General features: G+C 47.6%; 1 protein-coding gene across 2 annotated transcripts in view; it reads left to right on the top strand.

The window, feature by feature from the left end:
- Positions 1–13,821, top strand: part of LOC144152432 (suppressor of lurcher protein 1-like) — a 481,850-nt gene that overhangs the window by 465,211 nt on the left and 2,818 nt on the right. For both annotated transcript variants that reach the window (XM_077683699.1, XM_077683701.1), the window contains 2 exons: positions 10,485–10,653; positions 11,613–11,812. In XM_077683699.1, the coding sequence (XP_077539825.1) occupies positions 10,485–10,653; positions 11,613–11,812 (369 nt within the window). The remainder of the gene's footprint in view (positions 1–10,484; positions 10,654–11,612; positions 11,813–13,821) is intronic.

Below are 13,821 nucleotides of genomic sequence, written 5' to 3' on the forward strand. Positions count from 1 at the left end.
GCGATGTGTAAGCCCGGCCATATATAGTTTCTGTTAAGTTTGCGACTACGTTTGAAGACGAAGGTCCTCAACATCACCTAGCTTTGATGATTTAGAGCGTCTGGCTTGGTGGCGGATGCAACCATGATTGCACAATAGCATCTTCTTGTCGCTTTTTCCTGTAAGCTCTGTCTTTCGCCCTGTGCGCTCAAAATGTATATGGTTAGCACCATCATCATCGATTCCGTGCTTGGGGTTTTCACCAACCATCTCCTTTTCTTATGGTCATCCCCCCAGATAACTGGGCGATATGCACCGTCTATAATGTCCGGTTCTTCCAGGAAGTAGCCGTCCCATCTATGTGGCTCTGCAGTTCTTTTGATTCTGCGGGAATTCTTGCCGCGGCAAGCACACTTAGAGGTCTTGTCGGGTTGCAAGTATCTGCTCGCAGCAGTACTAGTTTTCAGAGAACCAACTAGGGCCTACAAAAAACAAGGCACCAATATGCGTGTTATTGATAAGTCTTCTGTCCTAATTTCTCGTTCGTGGTCTCTAAATCCAATTATGCACGTTATTTTTTAACACGAAAGCGTTTTACTCCCGGATACACGAACATTTGAGTGACGTCACATCCGTGACGGAAGTAACGCCAGTACAACGAAGCAAGCGGCATGTAAAGGGTTCACACCTGCGCACAGGTCTTCTTGCGGGGAAGCAACCTTTAGAACCAAAGACTACGTTACACTTAGGTTTGTTCGTTTTCGGGTTTTATATTTTAACACGACAGCGTTTTATGCCGGCAGACACAAAGATTTCACTCACGTCATATCCGTCACAGAAATGACGCCAGTGCACCTTTGCCAAAGAAACCCGCCAGCAGGACGTCGCTCGCCAAGCACACCCACAAGACAGCCGCCGACCCGCAAATCATGCTCAGCTGCAGATTTCCCAGCACATTTCACTTTCGTGTTTTACCGATTCCTATGACAGAGGAATCAACCATAATTTCTTTATTATTCTTCCATTTCATCAAGCCGTTTGTATCCGCGCACTAAACACGGCAGCTATCTAAATCTTCGGAACAACCTGCCTCATCGAGCGCGTCGCGCAGAGGTCCTGTTGGAATTTTCCCTCACAAATACCCCGATTGTTCCCCCCGGCGTCGAGATCTATAGCGTACCCTTCAATGAACAGGATTTCCTTTTTCCTTTTTTCCTCTCTTCTCCGCATTAGCCTCGTAAAATAGCTCCCCTCCCTGCCTTTCCTTCGTGGGTCACTTTTAAGAGCCCACTCTGGCGCGCTCGTGACAAGCTTTTGCCGGCTACTTTCCATTCGTTGTCTTCCGGCAGGGCTCTTTCGCGCCAGCGCCGAGCCAAACTTGGCAGGCGCACTTTGGAGACCGAGCACGCTCTTCACTCCTCTTCCAATGAATTCCCGGGAGGCCTAAGATTTAGCACAACTTGGCAACAGCGGCATTCAAGCACAGGGAAGTGCGCGCACACGCGTGAGCCAGCACAAAGTTCGCTCCTACTCGCTGGGAGAGAACTCCCCACGGAGCGACTCCCCATCGACGACCTGTAGCGACCGGAGAAGTAAGAGGGCCTTCTCTCTCTTTCATCTCCTCTCTCACTCGCCGCTCTTTCTTCGTTTATATGCATCCACTAAATTGGTTGCTGGGCGTGTCCCCGAGAGCGCTCCTTCTGCATTCCCAGCTCGCCCCCACCTTGTTTCTCTTGCGCTTGTTTAAAGTTTGTGTTTATCCAATCGACCCTGCTCCTAGCGCTGCGTTGCCTAACGCGGCTGCTGTGAGAAAAAGCCCGAAAATAGGGGACGCCAAGCTCTGAGGTTGCAGGCAAGCCGGCACGGCGTGAGAGAGAGAGAGAGAGAGAGAGAGAGAGAGAGAGAGAGAGAGAGAGAGAGAGAGAGAGAGAGAGAGAGAGAGAGAGAGAGAGAGAGAGAGAGAGAGACAGAGAGAGAGAGAGAGAGAGAGAGAGAGAGAGAGAGAGAGAGAGAGAGAGAGAGAGAGAGAGAGAGAGAGAGAACTGTCCCACTGCCTTCTAATATGCACGGCCGTCGCTCCGTAATGCGTCTCGTACAGCCGCGACACGTGCTCAGTCAACGCCGAATTGCTCCAGGTGACGTTGGGATTCGGCGCTGGAGGGCGCTCGGGGAAAAATAGGCTTTCTTGGTAAGTCAGGGCTTCTCGCCTTCGCTTTTAAATGCAGAGCATTTCAGTAACTCACGGTGTCACCCGCGTTGACGTCCGTAGTCGTAGTCCGCACCGTCGTTGTCCGCACCCCTCCCCCTACACTATATAAAAAAAATACTATCCGGCGCCTGGTTTCGATCCCTCGACCCTGCGGGCGGAACGCAATGTACATGGTGCTCTACCCACTGCACCACAAAGCCGACACAGAATGGGAGGCTACGAACGCGCCTTATATCATTGACTCATTCAAACTACGTCAAGAAGCTGCTGATACGCTCGCATCGCGCTCTCTCGCCGCGGTCGGTTCGCGCTTAAACCACATATGTCGTTCGCGCGCGCTCCGGTCGCTAACATCTGTGGTGTGAGCGTGACGTCAACATCACGCGTTCGTGTGGTGGCGCGATTTCGGCGCTATAACACTCTCTCGCGAGGGGCATTGGATTGGATTCGATTGGATTGGATTGGCTTGGCTTGGCTTGGCTTGGATTGGATTGGTTTGGATTTGGATTGGATTGGATTAAAGTGGATTGTGTTGGATTGTGTTGCGTCATAGCCGCGCCACGTTGCGTCATAGCCGCGGCAGGGGGTTCACGGCACGTTTCAAGTTTCACCATCGACTTCATCGACAATGTCTACGCTGGAAGAGAAGAGCGGAAATGCTCTGCATTTGATCGTGCCCCTCGCGAGGGGGATGTTCTCTTTTTACTGGTCTGGACCGTTTGTAAAGGGTGTACAGTCGAGCTTTCATGAATAAAGGACACAAAATACTGATATCGAATCATCGTTTTGTATTTGTCGTAGACAGGGTGTAAGATTATTTCGGAGTACTTTAAAATACGTCTTGAAGTAACGGAACTGCAGCTTTTTAGTGGATACCTTGTTTCGCTCGCGTTTCTGGCCACCAATAAATACAGAAATTATGGCATGTTGACCTTTGTTACATTTTTCCGTCCCTTATTTTATCTTGACTTGAGGTAATCGTTGTATTGACAAGTTTCTGTCTAAAAGTCGGAGAACTAACACGCGTGAGGAATTTAATGACGCCACCAAGAATGTTGCAAAATGAAAACACCGTTAAATTAGTGCATCTTGAAAGTCGAAGCGCATCTGCAAAAAACGGCGTTTGCAAACCATGAGTCAAGCAAAGCACGAATAAAATGGCCTGCGCGCCATTTATAATTTTACCATTTTTATTGGGGGAATAAAAACAATTTTGGCACAAAATATTCTAAGAGCAGTAAAGTTTACGGTGCGCAAATTTTTGGTTGCTCGGCTAGCCATTTTGAATTGAAAGCAAGTAAGCTACACGCCCGTTGTTTGGCACAGCAGTTGAAGATATGCGCTTAAAAGGGTGCTGAATTGAAGTGTACCTTTCGCACCCTTATGTGTGGCTGCATTGATAAACCATCTGGGGATTTCAAATTTCAGTGGATGTCTATAGCTCCGTAGCTCATTTCAAAGCCTTGCTTGTATGGTCAAGCCGACCTCTCTGTGTTTTCCTTACATTCATTCAAATTACTCTCTCTCTCTCTCTCTCTCTCTCTCTCTATATATATATATATATATATATATATATATAATATATATATATATATATATATATATAAGGAGAACACAGTCGCCCAGATAGCCGAATTGGTAAGGCATTCGAGATCTAATCGAAAGGCGTGGGTTCGGTCCCCACTCTGGGCGCGTGTTTTTCTTTCTTTCTCACGTAATTAATAATAAAAAAAATATGTAACGTCACTAACGGTAAAAAATAGTCTAATCATTCCCCTATGCCGCCTTTGGTGTTGTAGACTGCCGGCATTTCTTTCTGTATATATATATATATATATATATATATATATATATATATATATATATATATATATATATATATATATATATATATATATATATATATATATATATATATATATATATATATATATATCCACTCCATCTCTCCCTCTCTCAAATGCTTCAAGAAAGAGAAGCATCTGGCGCCACACTCGTGTCTGCAATGTGGTTTGGTGGGGGGACCTCAAATCAAAATATCGCTTCTTTTACTTCAAATAATGTTACTTGTTTGGTTATGCGCAATTCACAGAGATTCACCGAGATCGCAATTTGTTGGACTCAGCTTTACGGGTTTGCCAGAAAAACGGCACTTTGAGAAACGCACTCTTCAATTGAAAAAGAACATGTGTGCGAATTTGCCGAGAACATTGACAATGTGCCCAACGGTCTCCGTATAATTTTTTTGTTTGTTCGAGAATGAATTTTAGTGTTTAACAGTGACGCTGGCAAGTTCCAAAGGCAAAAATTCCTTCCTAAAGACTTTTATCTTTGAGCAAAAACAGCTTCTACTGCCCTCGTACGTGCATTAACGCAATCATTCCAAGCAACGAAGCATCGAACTGTGTTTAACTACGGCCCATTCCTTTCATCTTAAACTCGCTCTTTGAAACGCAAACGAACTTCTTTATGTAAATCTATCCGCAGCGCGCCGCCCGCTTTTTAAACTGCACGTTCGTGGAACCACGCCTGCTATGTCCCAGTAAAAAAATAAAAAAACCCTACAAAAACGAGAAGGAAAAAGTAGCCCGACGTCTGCTTTTACAGAAAGAACAAACGGGACGGTTCGCGACCCTCCGTTTTACTCCCACTTTGCATACGATCATGCGGGAAACATTCCCTCTTTACAAAGCTACATCCAATTACCTAAGTGGGTGCCCGGGCGTATCTCTGTGGGAAGATCCCGGCTTCGCTGCCGTTCAACTGTGTGCAGACCCCGGTAAAAGCCGAATCTGGGCATTGAGGGAAAAGCTCCAGGCTGGTTTGGTTACAGAGCCGTAAGCAACCGAATCCCGCTTTCAAACGGAAAAACAAAATTGGGGAAGCGTGGTAGGCTCTGTTGCCTCGGTTGCTGCGGAAACACCCGCAGCGGGACTTGGGTATGCGTCTGCAGAGCAAACAGGTCGTGTTGGCTTCCTCCGGTCCCGAACGCCTCCCACCACGCGCTCTTACACAAGCATACGCAAGCCTTCAGGGACACGCTTGTTCGCAAACTGCCCTAAGAGAAAAAAATTTGGGCCGAATATTGATCAAGCCGAAGCCTATTGTGATGGGGGCTCGCGCTCGAGAACCGACACTCTCCTTTGTTCGTGGCGAAAAGGAAACTTTTGTTGCACCGTTTTAGGTAGTCGCCGGTGCAGCTGTTGTTACCGTCTTAACGGTAACATTCCTTCTTTTATTCCTGTTTCACGCCCGCTGAAACTCGTATGCGAGCTTGTGTACGTGAGAACGACGATGCACTCGCGTTCCCCAGCGCGCGCAGAAGCGTGCTGTTATCTTTGACGCAGCTCCCTGTCTCTGGAATCCCTTTGTACGTGGCTACTTTTAAGGGGCAGAAACAAAACAGCCGGTTTGTAGGTGCGTGCGAAACATCGGAGCGTGTTCTCTGTCACGAATGCGGCGTCCCTTCTTTCGAGTCCGTCCTTTATGCGCGCCAACTCGCGCGTGCTCCATCGTCAAACCAACCGCGCCCGAAAAATGTAACAACGACGAAGAAATAAGAGTTTGAATTGAGCGGAGAGGCGGAGGAAATGTAGAAATATGCGCACGTTAGAGAGAAGAACGCTGGCATGAGGGCCCTGCGCCAATCTTCTTGAAGTGTCCCGCACATGGTGTGTAGGCGGAGAGACCCCCGCAGGCTCCGGGTCTCAGTCTCAAGAATAAGCTGAGTGAACAAGATGAAAGACCGAGCCTGCAGGCCGTGCGCGCGGGGCCGGTGGTTGGCGCGCTAAGTCCTCAACTCGACGGTCGTGGAAAAAGAGGGCGCTTCTTGAGTCGTCGTGCTCTGATTTTGTCGGGCTTCTCGTTTTATCGCTGTTTGTTTTTGTATCCCAAGGCTCGTCGCACTGGATGTAGTAAAAATGGCGCTCAGTGCTCAGCGCTTCTTTAGTGGGTGGACACGCAAAAGAGGACGCTTTGTATATGCCTGTAAGTTTGTACGACTACATGTTTGTATATTTGTATGTATGTATGTCGATCAACAGAAGCGAATTCAGAAGATGCTCAAGTTCGTTGTGTAGGACTCGTAGGAAATATTTCAATACGTCTATTCGCGATTCCGAATGCTTCAAAAGGGAACAAAATTGACTATAATTTTCTTCTTGTTCGTGACGTTCTATATTTTTTGTAATTTGTGTTATAAGTGACGCTGGAACATTTTACGTTCGCATGAAAGGAACTTTAGCGCCCATATAAAGCCGGTTTCTTCCACTTATGCTAGCGTTCTTTTTGTATTTTGTATAGTTGAAGAATACCTCAAGGCTGAAACAAAAAAAAAATATCAGCGCCAACTTTTTTAGACCTTCTAACTTGTCCTCTTAGCACTATGCTAATCAAAAATCTTGAAGCAACCAGTGTATATAAGCCACCCAGTGGTGCTGTTTTGTGCGTGCTTTGTGATGCTTCTTAATAAGCCTTATTGTAGCAGCACTGCATGGTGAAATTGAAGATGCCAGGCACCGGTCATACAGCCTGCTCCTGGTCGTAAAGACAGCTAACTGCGCCCTGAAATCCTTTCAAAGCTTCTCCTGCGGATACGTATAATCCTCGCAAGCATACCGTGATCGTCGCTCCCAAAACATCGCCGTAGTTTTGGTTACGGTTGGTGCAATACGGACCTGATTCGTCGGTGCACGCATTGTTAGGGCCAGTGGTATCGCGAAGACAGGCTATTGTTTCCGCGGTCGGCGGCGTAGTTGTGTTTCCCTCGTGCATTCTTTATGGTGGCAAGTGCTTCCTGGGCGTAGACGCCCGGCGCGTGTCATTATTCTTCCGAGCAGAGCGCGTTCCCACGCCCACAAAGAGACTCGCTACAGCCGGCCGGGGTGCCCGAACGCAATCTTCGTAAATTATTCGTGCGTTAATAGGACCTCACTCGTGGGTTTGTTGTAATAAATGAGGTAACTTGCTGACGCGGTACGCTGCCTTGGCGCGAACGGGGAAACATCAGGCGTTCCGGCGTGCGTGTTTGTCATCCTCCCGTTCTATCTTGCTCATTCAGCTTTCGACACGAAATCCAAGGCACACCATCCATTTGTGTAGGGCATACACAACACTGGGCAAACTAGGAGGATAATATAGTACTCAATTTCTTTTTTCAGGTGACTAGTTTCAAACAAGAAGTTTACATGCGGAAATTGTGCTCTCACAAAGAAGTGTTTAGTAAAGATTGCGTTAAGCTTCTCGAATGCCTTGTAGTTCTAGCCCCTTCTGCAGCTTGTATCGAATGTAATTTTATAAATGCCCGGCAAGGTGTCCGCAAGTATTTGTTTAAGCGGTACCTGCCGGAATAGATAAGAGCTCTCTTCTGCAAGAAAAGTCCTGTGCATAATTTTGAATTTATAATAATGTAGTGAAGGAAGAAAAAAAATCGCGCAGTTTGCACAAGTTATGAAAGGCTGGAAAAAACAGCAGCGCTGGCGGCCCCTCTCCCTTCGTCGGAGGGGGACTCACACCTCACATGTATTTACGAACTTGCCGCTAAAAGTTCTCCATGAATGGCAGGCCCGAGTAGTTTTGTCCGCAGGCTTTCCCATCTCTCCAAATGTGAACCGGTTTAGCACGAGCTAGAACCCACGGTAACCGGCTTCGCGAACTCGGCGTCTGTGCTCCCCACTTCAGGCGCGAACGCACGTGAACTGGCGAGGAGAACAGCACGTTAGAGATCCCGCCACGGACGGTGGGCAGAGTGTTCTCGAAGGCCGAGCTGGCCGACGCCGGGTGCTCCTCACGAAGCGCACGCTCATGTGCACTCGGTTTTTTTAGGGGCGAAGCTCCTTAAGGCATGGGTCTGTCCATCCTCGACGTATGTATGTAGCCACCTCTAGTTTAGTTCTTGGATTGTTTACTAGATGGCGTGGCTACCTCTAGTTTAGTTCTTGGATTGTTTACTAGATGGCGGTACTTGTATATGATGAAAAGATGCGCTTGGATTGTTTACTAGATGGCGTGGCTACCTCTAGTTTAGTTCTTGGATTGTTTACTAGATGGCGGGGAGCGTTGTAATAAAATCCGTTCGCTGTTGGCGCGCGCTCGGAGTCGCCCGATGGATAAAGGCCGACCTCCATGCAGCGAAATGTAGGCGAAAAGGCGGCGAACGTCGCCCGGCGGCGGCCGCTCCGCCGCCGGCGTCGAAAATACGGCTGTTCGTCGGCGATCTACGCGAGCTAGATGTCGAACGCGCGGCGGCGAACGCGACCGGAAGCGGCAAACTGCATTTTGAGGCCGCAACCAATCACAGCCTCGTACTTCGTTGTACTTCCTGTCCTGTCTTCCATCGGCGGCGTTCGCCGGGTCACGTTGCATGGAGGTTGGGGTGGACGAAAACTGAGCGGCGCGTCAAACCACGGCGTCCGCCGCGCCAAGTTCGCCGAGAAACTTCGCTGCATGGAGGTCGGCCTTAAGGCTGCAGAGCGGCGAGCGCGCAAGGCGGCGGCAGCGCGTGCTTGCAGACAGAATCCCGATGTGCGAGCCCGCGAGGCAGGAGCGCTCCGTGAAGCTGCGCGACGCCGCCGCCAAGATCCTGCCGTACGAGAGCGGGAGGCCGAAGCGTGTCGTCTGGCTGCGCGACGACGCCGCCAAGATCCCAGCGTTCGAGAACGAGAGGCCCAGGCGTCACGGCAACGGCGCGAGGACCCTGCCGTACGCGAAGCGGCGCGGCATGGCTTGCGATGTCCCTTCATTATGACGGCTTTATGACATCGCAAGCCATCCATCCTCTCTAAGAACAAATAAAAGTTGATTTGTATATATACACACACAGTGTTTCTCACGTCTTTCTTGATGATGTAGTGGGCGAACTTTCCCTGAAGAGTCACGGTTTTACCGATGATTTCCCCTCAGGAGCTTCGCCCACTCATCATCATTCACCCCCGTGGATATGCTGTGAATTTTTTGGAAGTCCCTCACGTGGCGCAAGCCCACGCGCACGCCTGGCCTACGCCGGGCGCTCCTCACACGGCGCACGTTCATGTGCCCTCGAAATTTCTCCTACTTTTTTTTCTGGGGGAAGGGGGGGGGGACCCTTGACTGCGGAACTGAAAGCCTAGACAGCTCTGCTGTTAAAAGGAAGAACCTAGGGGTGATTTCCGTTTGTGTTCTCAAAAACTAACCCGGTGCCTATTTCAGTGGAAGAACAATGTTAGGGCTCAACATTTCCTTCGGGCTAAATAATGCTGGAACGCATCAACCGCACCTCCATCCCTCGTAGTTGGGAAACGTGTTTTCCCACGTATGTATACCGATTTTTCAGCAGGACGTAAATGCTTCAGAGGTAATCCTTTAAACGCCAGAAAGTTACTTAGGGGTGAGAGAGCGCTTTTCATTATTACTGTACCGTTGAAACATCCACGGAGACAGTTTTCAGTTCGTAAAATCAACCAAAAGCAGTGATTGCATTAAACTGTGCATCGGTTTTTATATATGCTGCCTAGTTAGCTTCCTAGTTATAACCTTGATCTTTTTGTTCGACATTACTGACTATAGGCTGAACGGGGTTGACTATTCATGAAACGCGTTATTTATATGCTGTATTTGTGTGATTGCTAGACCCAAACCCATGGTGTGCGAATTAATCATTTTTCTCATATTTCACCACTACTGAGTCACCGTTTTGCAATTGAAGCCCTTCAATGACTGTAAGGCTGCAGATATTTTACCGTTCGCCTTCAGCAGTGGGATATTGATAAGTGGAGGATGAGGTTTATTCGGGTGTATTCACTCAACAAACTTAACCACCGATTTTTTCGTTAGGCAAAGTCACTGATACCTGCCCTCGTCAGACCGTCTGCCGACAAATAATCTGACCGAAGCTTGAGTTTGGGCTGTTTGGTTGTATATATCGGGAAAACAGCGCCGAGACAAGGACGAACGAAATAAAAAAGACAGTACAGGCACTGCACTGTCTTGTGCTGTCTTGAAAGCGCTTTTTCGCTTTCTGATTCTAGCTAAGGATCACTGCTGATTCGAAAAATTGGAATGACTAGAGCAAGTTACGGTGCTTGGTCTGGCTACTTCGTACACAAGAATACGTACTCTCATTTCTTAGACCCCCCCACCAAACTCGGATTGTTTTCGCGCTGTGGGCATTACTGCTCTCTACCGTGTGTTGGAATTCGTGGCACTCGTGAGGCTCCTAACGTCGTCACGCGAATACGCAATAAATGAAGTCATTTGCCTATTACAGCGCTGACGGCACCTGTTGATTTGACCTCCTGTGTACCCTTTTGTCTCCACGCAGTGTGCACATTCATCTACAACAGCTCGGAGGTGTCCAACGGGACCTTCTCGACGCCCAACTACCCGGGCGTGTACCCGAGGGACACCGAGTGCCACTACCTCTTCTACGGCAAGAGCAACGAAAAGATCTACATCGAGTTCGCCTACTTTGACGTCGAAGGCGTGCCGCCGTACGTTCACGCTCGCTCTGATTTTCCCCTTCTTTCACTGTCGAATGCGAACTGCACAATGTGCGGATGCCGATGTAGGGTGCATTGCATGGCGGAAAACCCGAATAACAAGTTCATGTTCATGGACAGTTTAAGAAAAAGTTGGAAAAGCTTGCCACATTTAGATATGCGTCAACCATCCAGCGATGAATGCTTCAGTGCTTTCCTCACATTGCTTACTTCCACGGAGTAGCCCATGCCAGCAATGGTGTATTTGAGAACGTATATTTTGTCGTTGGCGCAGCCAAACCACCTGCTTTCTTTTTAAATTTAAGGCAGCAAAACTGACGAAAGCATTACGACTTTATTCCCGCAGACACTTGTAATGCCGTGCGGTCGGGTGTGCCGCGTGACACTGTTGTTTGGCACCACTGTAAAATGATTTGCATCCTTAAGGGTGTATATCACTGTCCATAACTGACACCGTTACACCCTAGCATAAAAACATAAAAAACATTCTTTAGGGTGTTCTGTCGCTATTTACACTCTTACACCCTAGCAAAAACAAGAAAACACCCTTTTAAAGCGTGTTTTACCGTTAATTACGCCATATCAAAGGGTGTTTCTCTTCATTTTTAGAAGGGTTGTGAGGGTGTTAGTTCGGACAAAAATGTTAAAGGGTGTTCTACCGTTAATTACACTCTTCCTTTCTTTCTTTCTTTCTTTCTTTCTTTCTTTCTTTCTTTCTTTCTTTCTTTCTTTCTTTCTTTCTTGATAGGGTGTAAGGATGTTAGTTCTAGGCAAAAAAGGTATAAATAATTTTACTTTGTAGGTGGTTACTTACCCGAGCCCTTGCTATTCCTAACCGGCTATGTTTTGTAAACACTCCAACGGTGAGCAGTGTATGTACGCGGAGAAGATTGCTCACGCAGCTATCTATTTTGTCGGTAATGATTCTGTCGCCTGCTGTGGCTGTGCAGGTGCCTCTCGGACACGGCCAGCGACTACGTGGAGTTCTCCAACTTCCGCACCGTGGACCGCAAGATCCCGCGCCACTGTGGCAACCTGCGACCGACAAAGATCGAGTCCGACGCCGACTTCTTCCGCGTTTCCTTCAAGTCCAACGACAAGTTTGACGGCACCGGCTTCGAGGCCTTCTACCAGTTCAGGAACAACCCAGGTGCGCATGCGCTACCGCCATTTCCGACTTTCTGCCGTCGGTGACTGCTAACAGGATCGAAGAAGTTACAATTGTGAAACCGTGTTCTTGTTCATAGGCATAACTGGTTTCACGAGCTACCTAATTTTTCCGTGTCGTACTGGCTGCGACGCAAAACAAGTCGGGATCTTTCTGGGAGAAAACATCTACCGGGACTGAAAGCTTCGGCGAGGGATAATATTTCTTGAAAAAAAAAACAGCTTTAATGGCGGAGATGAAAGTAAGAGAGACGACCAGACAGCGGCAGGTTTATTTTGGGAAAGTAAAAATGCAGGTTTGGAGCAAATGTGCCACTCAAGAGAGCTCCTGCGAAGCAATCTTTTGTGAAACTGGTTTCCGAGCAATGACCCCCCTCAATTCTCTAGTGGCAGGATCGTCGCCACCTCAGGCTGTCTCTTAAAGTGAGTTCATCAAGCAGTTGGGCTTAACTCCCATCCAAAACTTTCTATATCTTCTTTGTAGCGTTAGAATTTCGGCAATAGTGGCGAACTCGACACACGCTATCAAGTTGTTCCTTACTGATACCCGTTTCATGTGACCTCAGAGATATGTTATTTTGGTATAATTAACTGTGGAAAAATTCTGATAGAAGAAACAGATACCGAAGCTCTGTCTTCTAAGAATCCTCAGAATACCTTTTCTAGTTCTTGCACATTATCTCCGCCACACCGATAGTACGTATTGCTCATCCGAATAGTATTATTAGCAAACTCAATTTATCGAACTTTACATGCGTACGACATGCAACGAAAAATGTCTCATTGTTTTTTTTTTTCTTTTCATTTTGCTGTGTTTCTGTGAAACACCGATACTATTGCTCTGAAATACCAATACAAATGCGCATGCTGCCGAGATGGTACCCTCCCGAAAATACTACGACTCCATAAAATCAGCTTCAATGACTTCTCCACTCCTGCCAAAGCTCTAACCATTACTTATTTATTTTCATTTCTTTATTCACATACTGCCACTCTCATTCGAGAGCATAGCAGGTGGGCGTACATTATGTGCATGCAAGAAACGTGTAAATCACCAGGCTTGTTTCATGAGAAAAAAAGAACATGTGCACACAAAGACACAAATAATTACACATATTTACACATACACACGCGTACATTACAAGCTGTAGTGTATTGCTGCTATACTACTAGCTGTAAACTCTACGATTGGTTAAAAATTTCGGCAGAAAGGTCTAACGTGCTTACGGCCTAACTTCACCTGAATGACATAGACCCAATAAAGCTCTCTCTCTCTCTCTCTCTCTCTCTCTCTCTCTCTCTCTCTCTCTCTCTCTCTCTCTCTCTCTCTCTCTCTCTCTCTCTCTCTCTCTCTCTCTCTCTCTCTCTCTCTCTCTCTCTCAGTCCAGAAAGTTAGATGGGCAGATGAGATCAAGAAGTTTGCTGGCATAAATTGGTCGCAGTTAGCACAGGACCGGGATAATTGGAGATGTATGGGAGAGGCTTTTGCCCTGAAGTAGGCGGAGATAGGCTGGTGGTGATGATGATGACAATGTAGCCTTGGCTGAGATGAATTTTCTTCGTGCATGCACACGTACGCACGTCGCGACGCAATGCCGTCGCCATCATCCCGTAGCCAGCTCCTCTAATGGCTGAAACGGAACGAGCAGCGCTTCAACGATCCCGTTCCACTAAAGTGGAGGAGTAGAAGAGGGGATTGGAGGGGAGTGGACGGGCTAGGTTGTGATTTTCTTTCTTCTCGAAGGATATGAATGTGTCATCGCGCAAAATGCGGGCCGCATAAGCCCCCTCTCCGATGGTGTTACATAGACGTGTAAGCAGCTTGAGGATGTGGAGGATCTGCATATGAATTACCTGTCGTCGTAGTCCACGCTCATGTATTTCTGAAAAAGAGGGATAGACCCCACATTTCAAATCTGACCTAATTATGGCTAACTTCATGGTTCTTTCTTTCTCTTTTTTTTTTATTTGCCTGCGTAGAATGAGAAAACC

This window comes from Haemaphysalis longicornis, unplaced genomic scaffold (assembly GCF_048455015.1).
Source record: "Haemaphysalis longicornis isolate Haplotype H1 unplaced genomic scaffold, Haemaphysalis longicornis Haplotype H1 scaffold_9, whole genome shotgun sequence".
Lineage (NCBI taxonomy): Eukaryota > Metazoa > Arthropoda > Arachnida > Ixodida > Ixodidae > Haemaphysalis > Haemaphysalis longicornis.